Source organism: Vulpes lagopus, chromosome 23 (assembly GCF_018345385.1).
Source record: "Vulpes lagopus strain Blue_001 chromosome 23, ASM1834538v1, whole genome shotgun sequence".
Classification (NCBI taxonomy): Eukaryota; Metazoa; Chordata; class Mammalia; order Carnivora; family Canidae; genus Vulpes; species Vulpes lagopus.
The window spans coordinates 55,826,408-55,845,572 of record NC_054846.1 but is presented as its reverse complement, the minus strand read 5'-3'; the positions used below and the strand labels follow the sequence as shown (position 1 = coordinate 55,845,572).

At 55.3% G+C, this 19,165-nt stretch overlaps 1 protein-coding gene across 1 annotated transcript in view; it reads left to right on the top strand.

The window, feature by feature from the left end:
* CSMD2 (CUB and Sushi multiple domains 2) overlaps nucleotides 1-19,165 on the top strand; it is a 439,342-nt gene that overhangs the window by 319,689 nt on the left and 100,488 nt on the right. Inside the window, exons 31-40 of the mRNA XM_041738011.1 lie at nucleotides 1,192-1,386; nucleotides 1,939-2,055; nucleotides 2,487-2,600; nucleotides 9,062-9,157; nucleotides 10,204-10,407; nucleotides 10,694-10,818; nucleotides 11,670-11,766; nucleotides 12,967-13,071; nucleotides 17,407-17,525; nucleotides 17,757-17,826. Coding sequence (XP_041593945.1) covers nucleotides 1,192-1,386; nucleotides 1,939-2,055; nucleotides 2,487-2,600; nucleotides 9,062-9,157; nucleotides 10,204-10,407; nucleotides 10,694-10,818; nucleotides 11,670-11,766; nucleotides 12,967-13,071; nucleotides 17,407-17,525; nucleotides 17,757-17,826 — 1,242 coding nt within the window. The remainder of the gene's footprint in view (nucleotides 1-1,191; nucleotides 1,387-1,938; nucleotides 2,056-2,486; nucleotides 2,601-9,061; nucleotides 9,158-10,203; nucleotides 10,408-10,693; nucleotides 10,819-11,669; nucleotides 11,767-12,966; nucleotides 13,072-17,406; nucleotides 17,526-17,756; nucleotides 17,827-19,165) is intronic.

The following is a 19,165-nucleotide window of genomic DNA, read 5'->3' as shown; positions in this document are numbered from 1 at the left end:
ACTCTGTGATTCTCGGGTGGGTCTCCCCGTGGCCCATTGTATTCCGGGCAGGGCCGGTGGACTTAGGGAGGAGACGGACTTGGCAGGGGGCTGTAGGCAGCACACAGCCGGGCCCACGGGGAGACCCTGAGGGGTCCTCTGCCAGAAGGGTCTTCATGCAGTGGCTTATGTGGCACGACGGCACCCGTAGCTACAGAGACCGAGCAGGGCCGCATGAGGCATTGGGGGTCGGAGTGGCCAGGCCAGGCGGGACCATGGGCCCCACCAACCCAGGAGATGAGCAGTGGAGCCAGCGCCTCAGTGGCAGCCTCCAGGACGGGCCCTGCGAGAGGCCCCGGTGCCCAGGAAGCCCCGGGAGCTTCCTCACACTGAGCTCCCACCTCTGAGCTGAGCTCCCTTCTCTTCTGGCTCGTTCCATCCCAACTCCACCGTCTGGATTCTGGGTCCTCCCACAACGCGGCCAGCACCTCTGTGCGCCCCGACCTCCAGGCCCCCGCCCCACACCCCTGGTGCTCCGTGGCATGTCCCTGATGCTGCCCAGCCTCGCCTGTGTCCTGAGTGCCCCCCTGAGAAGCGGCAGTGGGGACCAAGGAGCACTGGCTCCCAAGAGTGGCTTGGGATCTCCAGCTAACAAGAAGGGAGGCCACTCCATGCACGTGGGCTCGGCCCCTGCTCCTGGTTGCTCAGGCAACACCAAGTTTGCTCTCGTCCAGTGTAGACGGACGCAGTGGGTGCCCCAGGCACTGCTGCAATGCCTAAGTGGGAAGACGCACGTGGCGCAGAAATCGAGTAGAAGGAAAGCACTGTTTCCGTGAACTCGTGAGCGCCCAGTAGCCCAGCGCACAACCTGGAGCCTGGTCAGGCCTCGGCTGGTGCAGGGCTGGCAGTGGGGCTCCTGGCGTCCTTCCGGGGCCTGGCCTGTGCTCACACCTGCTGCGTGTGGACAGCAGGCGCCTCCCTGGGAAGCAGTGAGTTCAGGGCGACAAAGAGCCCAGCTCTGAGCCGCAGCTCGCTCCTCCGGACAAGCTCCAGCCCCAGATTTAGGCACGTTTTCAGGCCTCAAGAGAGAAGGACCACTCATCCCAACCCTGGGCTCCACGCTCCCTGAGGTCAGGGTCCCCTCTGGGTGCTGCACCCTGGAGCTCCACCCTGACCGGTCCTCTGCGGGCATGTGTGTTTCTTTTTTCCCAGAAAACCCACGGGAGTCCTGTTTTGATCCCGGTTCCATCAAGAATGGCACACGAGTGGGTTCCGACCTGAAGCTGGGCTCCTCCGTCACCTACTACTGCCACGGGGGCTACGAGGTCCAGGGCGCCTCCACCCTCAGCTGCATCCTGGGGCCCGATGGGAAGCCTGCGTGGAACAAGCCCCAACCTGTGTGCACAGGTGGGGGTGCAGAGGGGGCGGGACGTGGGCCTCCCCCTGAGCGACAGACTCCAGCAAGCGTGTCCCGCAGTCACAGTGCCCCGTTCACGTAGACCCGCCTCATCTGCCGGAGGGGGGAACACGGGGGTGACGTGGCGAGTGTCATGAGCAGCCGACATGAGCAGCCGAGGCCACGGGGTCCAGTGGAGCCTCAGACCCTGGCGAGAGGCATGGGTGCAGCAACGCACCCCTCAGGGATGGCCACCCAGGTTGGGGAGCCAGGGTCCTTTGCCCTGGTGATGGGGGCTGGCTCTCGGGGCGCCCCACCTCCCTGGACTGGGCACTGCGGGTGGGAACAGAAGGCTGCAGGGTCACTCAGGGATCCTTGGTTCTGTCCCCATGCGACACTGGCTGCCTAGGGGGACACAGTCCTCGGGGGCTGAGGCCGGTGGTAGTAATTGGGAGGCCAGAGCTGACACCCCCAGGGGACCCTCAGGAGCATCAGGGTAGACCGAGCAGAGGGTGGCAGTTAATGAGAGGTTTAGGGGGTCACCCATGTCATGTCTCTTGCAGCCCCATGTGGGGGACAGTACGTGGGTTCAGACGGAGTGGTCTTGTCCCCCAACTACCCCCAGAACTACACCAGCGGACAGATCTGCCTCTATTTTGTCACCGTGCCCAAGGACTACGGTAGGGCTGGGACATCTTGGGATGTCCAGGTGTAGGTTTGTGGGCTCCTGTGGGGCCCCAGCCCCCCATCAGTCATGTCCCAGGCCCCGCCATCTGGCGTGGGCTCCCGGGGCAGGAACGGGGCGGTCCCCGACCGGGGTGCCAGTGGGCAGATGCCCTGACGCCCTGTCCGTGCAGCTGCGAGGAGGGCCCCGGGGGCCGCGGGGGGACAGCTCGGGGTTGGCAGGGGGCCCCGGACAGGGCAACGGGGACAACAGGACGGCCAGGACCCCAACTCTCGGGTCATCTGTGGGGTTGCAGAGCCCGGCCGGAGCCGCGGGGGGGGCAGGCGACAAAACGGGGAGCAGGCTGGGCGGGCGGGAGGCCCCCCAGGGGCTCAGCATGAAGTCGCGGGGACCGCTCGGTCCTGAGGCCCCGCATCACCCCCGCAGTGGTGTTCGGGCAGTTCGCCTTCTTCCACACGGCGCTCAATGACGTGGTGGAGGTGCACGACGGCCACAGCCCGCACGCCCGGCTCCTCAGCTCACTCTCGGGCTCCCACACAGGTACCTGGGCAGGCGGGGGGATGGGGAGGGGCTGCAGGGGGAGGGCACAGGAGAGGGGGTTGCAGGGGGAGGGGAGGGCGTGGCACGGGGAAGAGGGGCTGCAGGAGGGCGGGGAAGGGGGCTGTAGGGGGAGGAGCGGGGGGCACGGGGGAGGGGGGCTGGAGGGGCGGGGCACGGAGAAGGGGGGGTGGAGGGGGCTGCAGGAGCAGGAGCAGGGCATGGGGACGGGGCTGCAGGGGGCGGGGGCGGGGCACAAGGAAGGGGGCTGAAGGGGGAGGAGTGGACGGGCATGGTGGAGGGGCTGCAGGGGAAGGGGGCAGGGGGGGCTGCAGGGGGGCGGAGCACAGGGAAGGGGGATGCAGGAGGAGTGGCACTGTAGGGGGAGGGGGATGCGAGAGCCACCCGGCCCCCAGCTATCTACACTACCGCCCCAGGCTGTCTACACCACCGCCCAGGCACTGTAGTATTTATTACTCACTCCGTTTATTCTTGACCCAACATGATTTTCTAATTATAAGCATCTTGCATTTTCAATGCCGAAGAAAACTTAGAGGCAAGACAAAATAGCTGTGTGGAGAATTAAAATGAAAACCTCCCAGAAAGAACCACTGAAAGATGGAGTGGATTTCCTCCCCCACCCCAACCTTTATATCCACTTAGACTTAATCTTTTGCATATTTTATTGAATAAAACAATATACACATTTTTATTGAAATGTTCGTTTTGAGCATTTCTGTCATTATTTTATTCTGCAATAGGATTTTTAAATGCTGCAAAATGGTCTATCATATAGTTATTTAAAATTTATGTAAAACAGTTATATGACTAATTCTCTATTATTGAACCTTGAGACTGTTCCTGATTTTTCACTCTAGGGTGTAGTAGTAACTCAGTGTGTTATGCGTACGTATGCGTACACATCTGACTGTTACCTTGGACTATCTGGAGTAAGTTGCCAAGTTAAAGGATACGTGTGATCTTGAAGGCTTTTTATGGGAATCTAACTATATTCTCTCAAATTTAGTCAACCAGTTGTTTTAACAGAATTCTCAAAATCCCAGATGTTGAAATATGCCAAAATGGCAAACATCCCTCTAGAAAGTTCTTTTCACTCTGTTCACCACCAGCAAGTAAGAGGGCATGCTTTATTCTCACAAAGACTAGCTGATTAAGGAAACAAAACATCATCAGTTTGAAAAGTGAAAATGGTATCTCATTTCTTAATTTGCCTCTTTTTATTACCAGTTGGGTTAACCTTTTTATAATTTAATTATTGGCTCATGTGAATTTTTTTTTAAACTGTGAATTGCCTTTGATTTTTATTAGCACGTATCTTCTTACTGACTTAGGAGCGCTTTGTATTCTTACAAGCTTTACCCCTCATGTTCCATAAAACCCTCCTGTCTGTATTATGTTCTATAAAAAGCCTTCCCTGATAGTTTGTCATCTGCCATTTAATTTTCTTCAGGGTGTGTTTGAATGTCAGAGAATTTAAATTTCCTGTGATATCAGATCTATCAATGCTTTCTTCTATAGCTTTCTCCTTTGCTTTTATGCTGATTGAGTAAATATTCGGTGTTTTGCTTCTTTTCAGTTTGTTTTGCTTTTAACGCCTTTGGAATTTATTTTGATTTGTTATTTGGTATAGGGAATTTCACGAAGTACATTCTTCCAAATTTAGTCGATGGGTTGGTTGTCCTAACAGAATTTTCAAGATTACATCTATTAAATTTTTATGAAGCTAAGAATATGTTTCTAGAGCTTTTATCCATGCCTTTAAGTGTCTGTTTATTTTTGTATCAGTATCAAAAAGTTTAGTGTAAGATTATGAAAGAGTTTAATATTATGATAATTTTAAATAGATGGTAATATCAACCCACAAACTTGTTCTTTCTTTTGTATTCTTAGTGGCTGTTCTTGTTGATATTTCTTCTGAATAACTTCTAGAAACCTCTCGTCAAGTTAAAAAAAAAAACATAGAATTTTCACATAAACTTCATTAAATTTATTAATTGGGGGAGAACTCACAGCTTTATGACAGTCACCCGTCTCCCTTCCAGGAACTTGGTATGTCTCTCCATGCGTCTCCTTTGTAACCCTGGAGACAGCCTCTAATTTTCACTTTGGCCATATTTGATTTCTGTTAACTTTACTCCTAGATATTTCATGGCAATTTTTGTTGTTGTTCTTGTCGCTGCTGTGAACAGGTCTCCCCTGCCCTCCATTATATTTTCTAGCTGCTCTTTGCTCTACTCTATTAGAAGACTGGTATTTTTGGTCCCGTCATTTTGTAGAGTCGATGAGCCCTCCATAATAATGCTAACACTGCCAACTGATTTCTCCCAGGCCTTTAGGCAAGAAGCATTTTCTGCAAATAAATTTGTCTCATTATTTTATCTCTTCCTTTTCTGTGTTTTTTCCTTTTATTTTCTTCCATGGTTATTGGTCTATTCAAGCATATTACCTTGATATCAACATGGATATTCTATATTTTACTAAAAAGCCCATTTTGTAATTATTTTAAGCTCAGCAGCATAGGTTAAATCATATGCTCTGATGCTATCTAATCTCCTTTGTGTTAGCAGCTCTGACCCCCTGCCTTTACAGGCTGAGGGCCGTGTTTTCATGCCTCCTCTTTTCCCATCCTGACCAGAGGCTTTGTGTTGTTTCATTTTTTTTTTTTTATTGCTTCCACTTCTCAATTCTTCTGTGGACTTTGTTATTTTTTAATTAATTAACTTCTGGGTTTATTTCATAATGTCTCTCCTCCTATTTTTCTTCAGATTATGTTGCTCTTCTTGTGCTAACTCCTTAGCTAAGAGCTTTGTTATTTTTCCTGTGGAGCGTGCATGGAGTCCCCTCTGAGCAGGGGTCGGGCTTCCTGCTAGGAGCATCGACATGCACTCTTGTCCTCCATATCCTCTAACTAATCTGTCATCATGCTTTCCTCTTTTTGCCCAAGTCCTTTAAGGCTGCCTCTTCTTCTCCTCCAGGAACCTACATTTTGTTCTTGTTACATTTAAACCTTTGTGTTGATTCCTCATTTTATTGCCATGTGGTGAGAGAACAGAGCCTGAATCCTTTCTGCTCTGGGGATTAAATGAGGTCCACTCAGTAGCCAAAGACACTTTTTAAAATTTCTTTAAATATCTAAGAAGCGAGTGTGTTCTCTGCAGGGTTGAGAGGCCACAGAGCAACCCAAGCTGTGGCCCAGCCCTCCCTGCCTGGCCCCTGATCTCAGCCCTCCCCCCTGCCTGCTAGATGCCTGTGGGCCCTGCACTTGACCGCTCTGAGCTGCCGTTCACGCAGCTGTAAAATGCAGACAGGCAAGCCTCTGCCTCCTAGAGCTATTGTTAGGATTGAATTAGCTTTGTAATGGCCATTAGACCAATCTTACTCAATTTTATTATTCAACTCTTTTATCAGTGGTACTCAATGAAATGACTTTCTGATAGCAACACCCCACATACGCACACTAGGCCAACAGTGTGAGTCAGGGTCTCTTGGGTACAATACTTGGTCTAAATCTCTTGATTTTCAAGATAACTAGAGGTAGAAGTTTAGCTACAGATCCAGAGTATAGACACAGGCAGAAACAAAGAGGTACATTCAGGACCTGTGTATGTAAATGTGGATATAGATACAGGTACCAATGTAGACGTAAAGGACCAATGGACAGAAAGAAGTAGGGAGGAACGGAGGGATGGAAGGATGGAGGGGTGGATGGATGGAACCTGTAGATATAATATCAATATCCTCAGATCATCTCTTATCCTCATTTGGAGAAACACGGATGAGGAGCCACTGGTGTGGTGAGGACTGGTGTGTCCCCATCCCAGAGGCATGTTGAGGGGGGAAGAGAAGCTTGAGGACAGGACAGTCTCAACTTTGCTTTTCTGTTTGATACATCAGTGATCAGGGATGTTGTAGATTTAAAGATCCCGCCACAACTGTGATACTTTGTTGTCTTCTGCTTCCGACCATTTTTGCACCTGTGTTGGCCTGATAGATTTTTTTTCCTCATTTTCTCTGAATCTTTTTCTTTTCAGAGGAAGTTTACTGATTTTACACTTGGGCTGATATCTGTCATCTGGTTTTGTCTTTTTGGGCTTTTGTCTCTTATGATTTGTTATTTGAGACTCCTGTCTCTTTTGTTTTGCTTTTGCTTTCTTGCTTTTCCATTCATATCTGACCCATCTCTCACTTCCAGGGCTTTTCTTGTGTGTATTTCGACTATCATATTAATGTTATTAGTAATTCTTTGTAAATTATGGACTTCTTCCCCCCAAGAATAAGCGTTTATACTTGCATTTAGTTTTTGCTATCTCATTGACAATAACTGTTTGGGTTTAGCTATATTTTCCTGGTTGTCTTTCTCCCTGAGATTTCCCTACTTCCATTCATTTTTTCAGTAGGCTCATCCCCGCCTACTGACATCTTTGTCACCTGCTTGGATGAGTATGCCTTTCCTTTGACGTATCATATAAATGACAGCTTGACTGTAAATCAAATTACGGGTTACAAACTTCATTCAAAACAGCAGCTGCTCCACCTCATTCCAACAGCTAATATCGCCAACAAATGGAGTCCAGCCTGATTCTTTATCCTTGTAGGTAATCTGTTGTTTTCTCCCTGGATGCCTTTCTTTTTTTTTTTTTTTTTATATATTTAAAATTTAAAAGCCCACTAGGGTATGTTGCAGCAGAAATCTCTTTTCATTAATTACACCTGGCACTTGGAGAACCATTTTAGTCTGAACCTCAAGTCTCTCTCAAGCTCAGGAAAGTTATTTTTTTCATAAACACTTTCTTCTTCAATCTCTCCTGCCTTCTCTCTCTCTGGAATTCTTGATGTATGCTTATTGGAGTTCCTTTGGTCTATCTTCCAGGTCGTATGTCGTTTCTCTCATTATTTTCATCTCTTTATCCTTTTCCTGTGGATTCTGAAAGAATTTCCCAAATTTAATCGCCACTTTTCTGTTCAATTTCTGCAGAATCCAGCTGCCATGTACCAGTGCTTCTCATTTTTGAAGGCTTTATTGATTTCAGAAGTTCCTTTGGCACGCCTGGCCTCTCTGACTTCATGATGTAATGCTGGATTTAATCTTGTGACAACCACAGTTGAAAATCTTCTCAGATTCTTGCTTGTCCTTTTTTTATAGTCCACATAAAAATGTTTGCTTGATTTCTGAGTGGTCTTCACTGTTAAAACTTGGGGAGCTTGTCTTTTGTCCAGGGATTTTACTATGTGCTCGTCCGTGGAGAGGGAGGTCTGTGTACATCCAACTATAGTGGTGATAATAAGGAGAGGCTTTTGCTTCATGAGTTTCTTTTTGCCTTGGCAGCCAGAAATTATCTGGGGCAACAACTCCTAGCCAGGCTCAGCCATCTGGGTCACTTGTAAATAGCGTGCTGTGTAACACTCTCTGCCACCTGTGGCCAGTAGAGTCACATGGGCTTTCTAGAAGCACGGGTGGACACCAGGTCTGCTTCCCAGTGGCTCCTTGGCTGGTCCCAACTCCAGCTCTCACTACAGTGGAGACTTAGCCTGGCTGCCCACAACCCCAACTTCCCTTATGATAGTGGGGTCACTGTCCATCCCAGGGATCCCTAAAACTGTGGAGGGTCAGCGTGCAGAGCAGCTGTGTCCCTGCCTGCCAAGCCATGTTGCCTTGGCTGCCTCAAGAAAGTGATGAGAGGCAGGACTGCACTTCACAGCTGTAGGTCCAGTTGGTGCTGTCCTTACCCTTGTCCATCTGTACTGCATCAAGTAGAAGAGAGAACGTTATCTCCTGATAGAAAGGCATCCTGTGCCCCTGCGGTTTTCCCCAATTTGTGTGTTTTTGGCTGGGTGGCAGTACATCTTGCTTTGCTTGTGACAGCCCCAGCTTTCATTTGGTTGTCCCAACATAACATGCACTTTGACTCTCAGAAGTGTCCTAGTGAGAACAATAAGTTATACCGTTGCTGTGGTTACCTATCATTTTGCAGCATCTGGGAAGGGCTACTTACTTTCAGATATTCACATCACCCTCCTTCCCAGAAGCTGGTGCCATTTTTTTCTTTTTAATGTCCATTTTCCAAGTAAACCACCAGTCAGTTTGGTAATACCCCATCCTCGTGAGTCAACGTATGTCTGGAAGCTTTCTCCTTTCTGGGAAGGTCATTTTTTTCTTTCTGATCGTCTGTTTCTCGACCTATTTGATGGGGCATTGAACTCTTGTCATGCCAACCTCACAATGTCCATGGGTCAAGGTAAGGCCATGGATGCTAGAGCCTTCTGCAAACTTTAAACTATAAAGTGTAGTAAAAATGGTAGGTTTTATTTCAGGAAGGCCTGAGACATGGGAGGAATTGCTGTGGGGGGTACAGGCAGCCCCTCCTGCCTGGCCAGGATTTTCTCTGCTGGACTGACTGCTGGACTCATTGTCTTCCTCTCGTCCTTGCCCCTTTTCTCGGCAGGAGAATCGCTGCCCCTGGCCACCTCCAATCAAGTTCTCATTAAGTTCAGCGCCAAAGGCCAAGCACCAGCCAGAGGTTTCCACTTTGTGTACCAAGGTAATGCAGCAAGTGGATGTGAGAGGTGTGAGTGACTCCCCGACAAAGGAACAGAGACTTTTGACTCCTGATCTGGGCCTCAGTCTTAGGCTGCTGGAGAGCAATTATGATGTATAGGGCAGTTCTTTGAAATTCAGTTGAATTTAGATATTCATTTGCTCAACAGACAATTCTTAGACCAAATTCCGGGTCAAATGAGGAAAGAAATCTGACACGGAAGGCTGGTTCCGCTCTCGCCCTCCACCGTTGTCTGGCACAGTCCTGATGGCATTGGGATGACCAGCCTAGGCCTCACCCCTAGGCCCTGTCCCCTGGAGTTTGGTTTTCTCTGCAGAGCACAGTAAAGGTGTGGGGAAAACAGAGACTGGGGATTAAGGTGGATGTAGCTTTGAATCCCAGCTCTGCCACTTTCTAGCTGGGACAGTAGTTGGCGCCACGGAGGTGAATAGAGTCCATTACCTTATTCGTGAGCCTTGAAGGCAAAATCCCAGAGCCCCTGGCTTTGCTCTACAGGCCCTAGCCCCTCCGTGTCTAGAACCCCCCTTTGTAGGGCCCATTCTAAGCATGTCCCCATTCATCCCCTGCCACAGGGGCTGCCATAATCTGGGCCCTGGGGCCTGGGTTGAAGCATCCTGTCTGCCGTGGGGGTGGTAGGGGAGGGAGTTCAAACTCAGGTCATGAGAGTGGAGCCCTAGGCAGCCCTAAAGCACTTGGGGAAAGGGGCCAGAGGCAGGGTGATGGGAGGAAGAATGGCCATTCTCCTTGCAAAGGGACGTGGACACTGATAGTCGAAGGGCATCATGGGAAAGCAGAACACAGCTGGGCCTAAAGTTGTCTTCCCATGGTGGTTTCACAAGCTGTGCTGCAGCAATGCATGTCCAACTCTATTTCAGTAAAATGGGCTTTGTCCTGGAAAATCCCCCCCTTGCCCTGGGAGAGGGCGCCCAGGGGTCCCATCCAAACCGTCTCTGGTACCGTTGTGTGTCCATCCCTGAGCCGGTTTCCACCAGTGTGAGGCTGCCCTTCAATGGCCTTGTCCCCTGCAGCGGTGCCCCGAACCAGCGCCACGCAATGCAGCTCCGTGCCAGAACCCCGTTATGGCAAGAGGCTGGGCAGTGACTTCTCAGTGGGAGCCGTCGTCCGCTTCGATTGCAACTCCGGCTATGCCCTGCAGGGGTCCCCAGAAATCGAGTGCCTCCCTGTCCCCGGGGCCTTGGCCCAGTGGAATGTGTCAGCGCCCACCTGTGTGGGTGAGTACCTGAGCCACCGGGACTCCGGGGAGACCCAACAGCAGGCCCTGCTCCCCAGAGCAACTTAGGTGGGGTGTCTTGGGTGTGAGGACAGTCAGGAGGAGCTGGGGTGCTTGGGGAGGGAGGCCTGGGAGGAAGGTTGTAGGGACAGCAGCCATGGGAGGAGCAGGGATGGGGGCCTACGGGAGAAGCCAACCGCCATCAAGGGAGGAGTGCTGGGGGAGGCTCCCCTGGGGGACCAGAGACAAGCAGGAGGACCCTCTGACCAGAACTGCCTCCCCCTCAGTGCCGTGCGGAGGCAACCTCACGGAGCGCAGGGGCACCATCCTGTCCCCCGGCTTCCCAGAGCCCTACCTCAACAGCCTCAACTGCGTGTGGAAGATCATGGTCCCTGAAGGCGCTGGTATCCAGGTAGGGGCTCGGGGAGGCCCAAGCAGGCAGTAGCGTGGAGGAGACATTCCAGCCGGTCCCTGCCCCTTGGGCCAGATGTGGAGGTGAGGTCCACAAGCAGAAAAACACAACAGCTCAAGGCCCAGAAGCTTCCAGGGGTGTGAAGAGAGAGCGGGTAACTCGGGAAAGAGGGGGGTGTCCTGGGCTCGGGCCGTCAGGGAAGGCCAGAAGAGGAAACATCTGGACTGAATGAAATACAGAGATGGGGAGGAGTCAGAGAAGATGTTTTCAGATGGCTTGAAAGCTGCTTTCCTCCAGGTTATGGGTGGTAGGAGAGGGGGCATTGCAGGAAAGGGGAAGAAGCAAGCAGATGAGGCATGGAGATGCCCCAGGCGCACGCCCGGGGCCATACAGCAGCCTGGGCCGTGGGAGCAGCCTGGGGACCAGTGGTAAGAGGCGAGTGGAGAAGGCCTTGGAGCTGGGTGGCAGCATGGAGGCGGTTAGAGCCTCCGAGGCCAACAGAGGGGTGGCAACGGGGGCTCGAGGTGGGTAGGTCTGGCCGGGAGTGGGTTCCCGGGTCGTCCCTGCAGGATGTCTGGTGCAGTTGGGACAGGAAGGTAGGGAAACCCAAGGAACATTGGAGGGATGGGACGGGGGCCTTCGTTGGACATCTGTCGTCCCCACTGGACAGATGAGGTCACCAGGGGTAGGGACGGCTGGGTACTCTCAGTGGGAGGACCTAGCACAGTGTCAGCCCCAGGCGAGGGTGCTCGGTAATGGAATCAACTACATGAATGGAGAAGGAGGGACAGCGGGACGGGCAGACAGACACAGGCCACCTAAGCGACGCTTCAATCCCTCTGCCTTCCCAGATTCAAGTCATCAGTTTTGTCACAGAGCAGAACTGGGACTCTCTGGAGGTGTTTGATGGTGCGGACAACACCGTGACCATGCTGGGGAGCTTCTCAGGTGAGGCAGGGCTTCCAGGGACCTCCGCTCAGGGCGGGGGGTGGACTTCATCATCGTCCCCTCCATGATCACCACCGACGTGTGGTTCACCGGCCACAGAACTCATCATTTTAAAGTGTACGATCCACAGGCATCACCAGGGCTCATTTCGGTGACGGTGTCGCCATACACACAAGTATGGGTCCGCACATCGCGCACCAGCAACTAACACAGTGTTGCGTGTCGATCGTAGCTCAGGCATCAAAGGATGATAATAACACTACGGTGAAAAGCGAGTGTACAGTTCAGCGGTTTTAGTATATTCACGAGAGTCGAACTCTCACTGCTGTCCAGCGCCCGACGCTGTCATTTCCCCCGAAGGAAGCCAGGTGCTCGTTTGCATGCCCCCGGCGCCCCACGCCCCCATCCCTTGGCAACCTCCGTACTGTCTTCATAGATCCGCTGGTTCTGGAAATCCCATATAAGTGGGATCCTACAATAGGCGGGCTCCTGGGTCTGGCTTCTTTCCCTCCGCCTAATTTTTCAAGGCTCACCATGTTGTAACGAGCACCGACACATCATCATGTGGAGAGACCAGGCTTCACTTGCCCATCCGGCAGGTGATGGACACTGTGGGCTCGTTGTGAACGATGCTGCTATAAGCATTCACGTAGCAGTTTCTGCGGGACATGGTTTCGATCCCCTTGGGCGTATACCTCGCTGTGGAATTTCCGCATCGTACGAGGAACCGACACGCTGTTTTCCACAGTGGCCACATCGTTCCCCATTCCAAGGGCAGAGTGCTCACTGAGTGTGGCTGGGGCAATTATCTGGGTGCCCAGACTTCAGGGTTCCATGTTTCCAAGATAGGAAAGGGAGTCGTGTGCACCGTATAAACAGTCTACACTGCCTGCACTGCCCAGAGAATTACACCTGTCAGTTATCTGAAGATGGCTGGGGAGGGGACCAAACTCCCCGCTGCCCGTGGCCCCCACTCCCCACCCCCCTCTGCCACTGCTCACTCTGCAGACAGCTTGAGGTCTCCTCTCTCTGCACCCTGGGGAGGGAAGGGGCTCGTTTGTCACCTGGCGAGTATGATAACTGGGGACATTTGAGGGCCTTGGGAGCAGAATGTCAGCAGGTAGCAAAAACCAGAGAAATGGGAAGGAAATCGAGGGCTGGGGTGGCCAAGCGTGAATAGTCCCTGTTTCCTTGCCCTAGGAACAACCGTGCCTGCCCTTCTGAACAGCACCTCCAACCAGCTCTACCTTCATTTCTACTCAGATATCAGCGTGTCGGCAGCCGGCTTCCACTTGGAATACAAAAGTGAGGATCCACAGTCTCGGCTGTGTTCAGGGCTCGGGGTGGGACGGACAGGTGCCAAGGACCTGCGGTGAGCGGGGGCCTCCTGGGGCTGTGCATTCTCCACCCCACAGGCCTAGATGAGGTTGCCAAAGCTCAGAGAAGGTATGAAAGTCTTCAGGCCTGCACAGCCGGGGGCGGGGCGGCAGGAGTCTCACCCCCGAGTCTCAGCGAACTCAGACACCTGGGCACGCCCCCCCCCCCCCGTGTCCACACCAGGAATGGGAGGGGAGCCCCATCGTTGATTTAGGTCCGGTAGAGAATTGGGGATGTGCAGAAATGCAGGCGCCGTCCTCCAGTCCTACAACGTGTCCTCTCCAACCCCCGGTGATGCCACCGCCTTGTCCTCATGAGGAACTTCACTCCTCTTGCACCAGATTTCTCCCTCCACCCTTGAAACCTTACATCTTGGCTTCCAGCGCCCCGAAGCGTCCATGATGAAAAACTGTTAGAAGAAAAAGGGCTTGTGGAGATGCTCAGTGGGGCAAAAGAGCAGAGGTTGTGGGGGGGCCTGTTTCATCCTGGGAGAGCTTGTCGTCCCGTCACTTCTGAGAGCGGGAAGGAATAGGTAAACGGAGGTACTTGTTATACGCTCATCCAGCAGGTAGCTGTGGGGTGTTCACGATGTGTTGGGTGCTGTGTTGAGCTTTGCTGGGACTGGGCAAGGTCCAGAGCGGTGAGCGTTCCCCGAGTCCTTGGAGGAGAGGCAGACGCGTGGACGGAGAGGCGCGTCACAGTGTTGCAGGGGCCCTGGCGATGCCCCAGGTGCTGGAGCTGTAGTCCCAGGGGACAGAGTGGTCACTTGTACCTGGACAGGTGGAGAAGTGGAGGTCATGTAGGAGTGTGGCAACCCTGTGCTAGGCACCCCCCCAGGACAGAGACAAACACACAGAGTCCAGGGAGGTGGACGGACAGGGCGGGAATCATTTGCATGCAACCCCATACACTAAGCAAGGAGAGAAGGGGGGCACTGAACCCGGCCAGGCGAGACCTTACGGAAGGGATGCTGGAGCTAGGGTCCGGCGAGGAGTAAGAAATACGGGAAGGTGTGGTTGGCTTAGCGTCTGGGACAACACGGGCCCTTGCCGAGGGTGGTCCCACTTGGCACTAGAGCTGGCTTGGGGGGCAGCGCCGGATGTTGTGCAGACGCTGGGCTGGGCTCCGAACAACAAGCTTTGCCCTGATGGCCGATGGTCAGGAGAGGATTATCAGCCAGGCCCCAGGATGCTCGTGGCCTGAGAGCGCGGAAGTGTGCGCTGGGCAGCAGGCCCAGGACAGCCCGAAGCGAATACCTGGAGGGGCAGAGGGTAGGACAGGGACCCCGAGACCTTCCTCCCCGTAGACCTCAAAGGCTTCCCTCGCTGGTGGAGTAAAGCGCGCCGTCTTTCTTGAATAATTCACGCTTTTCCTTTTACCCTTTCTCTCCGTTCTCTAGTTCTGTTCCCTTTTCCAGCATTGTCCTTTGAGCCCTTAAATGTTCCCGAGAATCTTCTCTTTCCTTTCCTCTTCCAAAGATATACTTCCTTCCTAAATCTCTTCGTCATTTTGCTGCCTTGTTCCCCGCCCCCCCCCAAAGAAAAAAAAACCTGCCTCTCCTAGGTTTGCTGTGGTCGCTGTCGTTCAAGGGAACTAAGTGGTCGCCCCCCCGATGCTTATCGAGCATTGTCCTGTCTTGGCGGGAAGTGCTGAGGGAAAACAGAAGCCGCTGGAACTCCTAGGAGCCAAAACCATCTTTGTCTTTTGCTAAAAACGACTGTTCTCTTAATATTCGAGCATCTATCTGCAAAGAGGGTGCAGAAGGGAAGGATTAACTGTAGAGGCAAACGGTCTTGAAGGTCCGAGAGTTGTATCTACTGCTGTGACTCCCTCGATGCTGATTTAGTGCAACGAAAATGGAACAATATGGTTTTGAAAGCAGTAGATCGCCAGGGATAAAATAAGAAATCTTCCCCTGTCGTCAGCCCGGCTTTTATAAAGCCACGCCGCGCGCTCTATGAGAAACAGGAATGGACTTCCTCGGTTTCTCTCTTGGGGTTCACGTTTCTCCCCATTCCACCTTTTCCTCCTACCATGTTCTTTCACGCTTGCGTTCACCTCCTTTCCCCCTGCGCCTCCTCCCTCTGTTGCCGCCGCCACCTGGGGAAGTAGGTCTCGGGCTGCCGTGCCGCGGGCACCCAGTAAGTGGGAGGCAGGGGGAGAAGCAGCCAGGAGGACAGTCGGGGGACGTCCTTCAGATTCAGCGTGGTGATGGCTCCCGTCCTGCCCTTGAGGTCTTCGCCCCGCTGCCGACACTTGTGGACTCACAGGCCCAAACGGCCTTTGCTCCTGGGAATCGTGTTCACTTCTCAAGAGGACATGCAAGGGGTGCCCGGGTGGCTCCATCTGTTAAGTGTCCAACCCTCGATGGCGGCTTAGGTCATGATCTCAGGGTCTCGAGATCGAGCCCCGTGTCGTGCTCCCCTCTGCATGGAGCCTGCTCAAGATGCCCTCGCCCTCCGCCCCTGCCGACCCCTGCTTGGAGGAGCGCACTCGCTCTCACTCTGTCAAAAAAAAAAAAAAAAAAAAGGCACCTGTACAGCAGGAATTCCCTGAGAGGGGCACAGGGACCTCCTAGAGTCAGCGGTGTTCTGCAGTTCCGGTAGGTCTGAGTCGTGCAGGTGCAGGCATTTGTCAAAACTCAGCAAGCGTGCACGTAAGATTCACACACTTTGTTACATGAGGCTTTTCCTCGGAAGGAGAAAGCACACGTAGTTACCTGGTGCACGTAGTAACCTGGTGCACGTGTCGATGCCCGGCTCCAAGGTGCAGTGATGATGCACCAGCTGCTGCACAAGAGGATGGGGCCGCTGGTTGGTGGCCCGGGCCGCCCAACCCTCCCCACCCCCCTGCTCCATGCAGGACATGCAGCCACAGCTCCCCAGGGAGCCTGCCTCTCCCGAGGGGCCTGGGTCTGCTGGGAGGGCTGCCAGAGGCATCCACCGGGGGCCCCGGGCCCAGGCTGCCCTGTCCCAAGCCCTGGGAGCTGGAGGTGCCTGGGGCAGACCCAGCGCCCGTCCCCGGAACACGGCACTGTCAGCCGCAGGCCACCGGCCGCCAGGCACAGGGACGTCCTTAGCACGTTTTACTGCATCTGAGTTAGGGGCCCTGCGGCATCTGCAGCCACGGACGGGCCCCAGCTGGGCACAGGGGAGACACGAAGTCCCAGCCAGGAGGTGCTGCCCGCCTGCCCGCCTGCCCACCCGCCCACTGTGAGTTCTCCACCCTCAGGAGGGATGCAAAGCTGCTTGAGGAGGATTCCAGGGGACAAGGGGCACGGAGCCGGGCCGGGTGGCCTGTGTGTCCTCCACCCGCACAGACCTGCGGTCAGGCTGCACTTGGCCTGAGTCCCAGCTCCATGGCCACAGGGCGCACGTCTCTTTGTCCTCACCCGGGGCGTGGGGCACGAGGACCTCCTTCAAGGCTGACACGACACCTGCAGCCCGTGTCCCCGGCCCCGCTGGGAGGGGGGGGTCTCCCTAAGTGCCGCTGCGGTGATGACGGCGACAGGAGGAGGGGCTGGGTCCTCACACAGCCCTGCGCACGGCGCTGGGCAGATAATGAAGATCCAGTAACTGCAGGTGAATTGAGAGACTCAAGCTGGGAGAATGCAGGAGCGTTGGGGAGTCCCTAGGGTGATCCTGGAAGGGCTCGGGGTGGCGCGTGAGGTCCGGGGATGTTCCATGAGGGGGGAGACTGAAACACTCGACAGGAACCCACTTGGAGGTGCCGAGTAGGGACGTCTGTGACTGAGGGACGCAGATGCGCAGGGTGTGCCCAGGGCGGCGAGGCTGGGGGCCGGCGGTGAGCCCAGGCCAATCGTGGGGGGCCAGGCGTGAGGACCCCCGGTGTCGTCCCCAGAAAGGAGCTCAGGGACACAGCAGGAGAAATAAGGCAGCAGAGTCCCATCCACTGGCCAACGTTTTTCCGCACAGTGTGTCCCGGAGAGCAGGGCCTTCCGAGCGTCTGAGTGACCCCGAGGGCCCCCCCTTCCTCCGCACCTGTCGTTCCCCTCTCCCAACTCCGTTGCCGGAGGAATCGTCTTCTTAGAGCTGGGAGGATGGAGGGAAGTGGGGTCTGGGGCCGTGCGGGAGGCCAGGAGCCAGGTCGGGGCATCTCCCCCGCGCCCCCCGCCCCCGGAGGCCTGCGCTGAGCCCGGGGCCACCCACCTCCCGCCGCGGGCACGGGGTGACCGGAGCCCGTCCCACCGCCCTGACCCGGGCCTGCCGTCACCCTGTCCCGTGTGTGCATCTGTGTCCCCAGCGGTGGGCCTAAGCAGCTGCCCGGAGCCCGCGGTGCCCAGTAACGGGGTGAAGGCCGGCGAGCGCTACCTGGTGAATGACGTGGTCTCCTTCCAGTGTGAGCCAGGATATGCCCTCCAGGTATGTCCCCGGCCCCAGGCCCAGGCGGGTGTCCCCCGAGACGCAGGGCCCGCGGGCCACACAGGACAGGACAGGCCTCTCAGGCCCCAGGACGCGTCCCCGCGAAGCTCCAGTGTGGCCGCACTCCGGCGAGCCTACCCTTCCTCTGAAGGCATCCAGGGAGCTTGGGGGGGTGGGCGACGAGGACGAGGACGCTTCAGCTCCGGCCCACCCCTGTCCCCATCCCTCCAGGGCCATGCGCACATCTCCTGCATGCCTGGGACCGTGCGCCGCTGGAACTATCCTCCGCCACTCTGCATCGGTAAGAGAGCCCGCGCTCAGCCCCTCCGACCCCTGCCCGCAGGGCCCGGGCCGCGCCAGCCTGCTCAGGGGTGTGCAGCCCGCACCCAAGCCTGGCGCCACCCTGCAAGCCGTCCCCCACCAGCCTGGAAGCCACGGGGGCTTGGCCATTGTCCTGATCCCACAGAAGAGCCCACGGTCCCGCTGGACCCTTTGGGCAGTTGAGGCCCCTTCCCCTGCGACGCTCCAGGGGACAGACAGACAAAATCCACTAGCAGAGAAATGGGGGCAGGGGGGCATGTGTGCAGCACGGGCTTAGCTTGGTTGGGTTTCTCACCTCGTGCTAAGCGCCGGGGAAGCAAGCCGTGGACGCAGGGACCGCAGGGTCCCAGGAGCGTGTGCTCAGCATGGGGCAGGGTGATGCCCCATTTACTGGCCGTCCACTGTGGGCAAGGCCTGGCACCGCAGGTTTGCACACGGCGCCTCTTGGGGGTACCGTTGCCTCCGTTTTCGCAAAGGGAAACCCAAGGCTTTTACAGTACAAAGTGACGGGCACTGTCAGGGTGGACGCCCGCCGACCCTGGGATGCGCGGCCAAGTGCGTGGACGAAGCATCCCTGGGGCACAATGGCATTTCCCTCCCGGGGCTCACCAGAGGCGAGCTCTGGTCACCGCCCCACAGTCACAGACGTGACCGGTCAGGCCAAGGAGGCACCCCCACCCCCCACCCACTCCGTATTCCAAAATTCTTGCCGAGGAAACCGCCCATGTTAACCGCAGCTGCTGCTGACAGTGCAGCTGCCACCGGGCCACCGCGTGCACTGGTCCCCGTTGTCAGGGATACTGACGTAGGTGCCGCCCGGGGATGTAGGTGCCGCCCAGGGACGTAGGTGCCCGGATCAGCTCCACTGCATAGGCGGGGGAAGCAGGTGCGCAAGGTTTGGAACTCGCCCAGGAAGTGACGGCGTTGGGGTTGTGTCCCAGGCGGTGGGTCTGACCTGGGCCGCAGCACCCCCAACCCAGGCACCGTCGCTCTCAGGTCCGCATGTCACCCCGTTCCCAGGATGCCTCCGCTGAGACCCCGCACACCCCTCCCCTCGGTCTCTCTCTGTCCCCCAAAACCAGCTCACATGACCGTTCCCTGGAAGCTGTGAAAGAACAGAGTTGGTGTCCCCTGACCAGGCTGGACTCGGGCTCCAGCCCTGCCTGTTCAGTGACTCTCAGGTCACCTGGGCCGGCCCCTCAGATGCCCCAGCCCCTCACGGCTGGCCCCCCGAGGAACGCTAATCACGGTTCCCGTGGCGGAGGGCGAAGGTCAGGGGCGGAGGGGGCCCCTGGCAGGGTGAGGACCCCATGCACGCC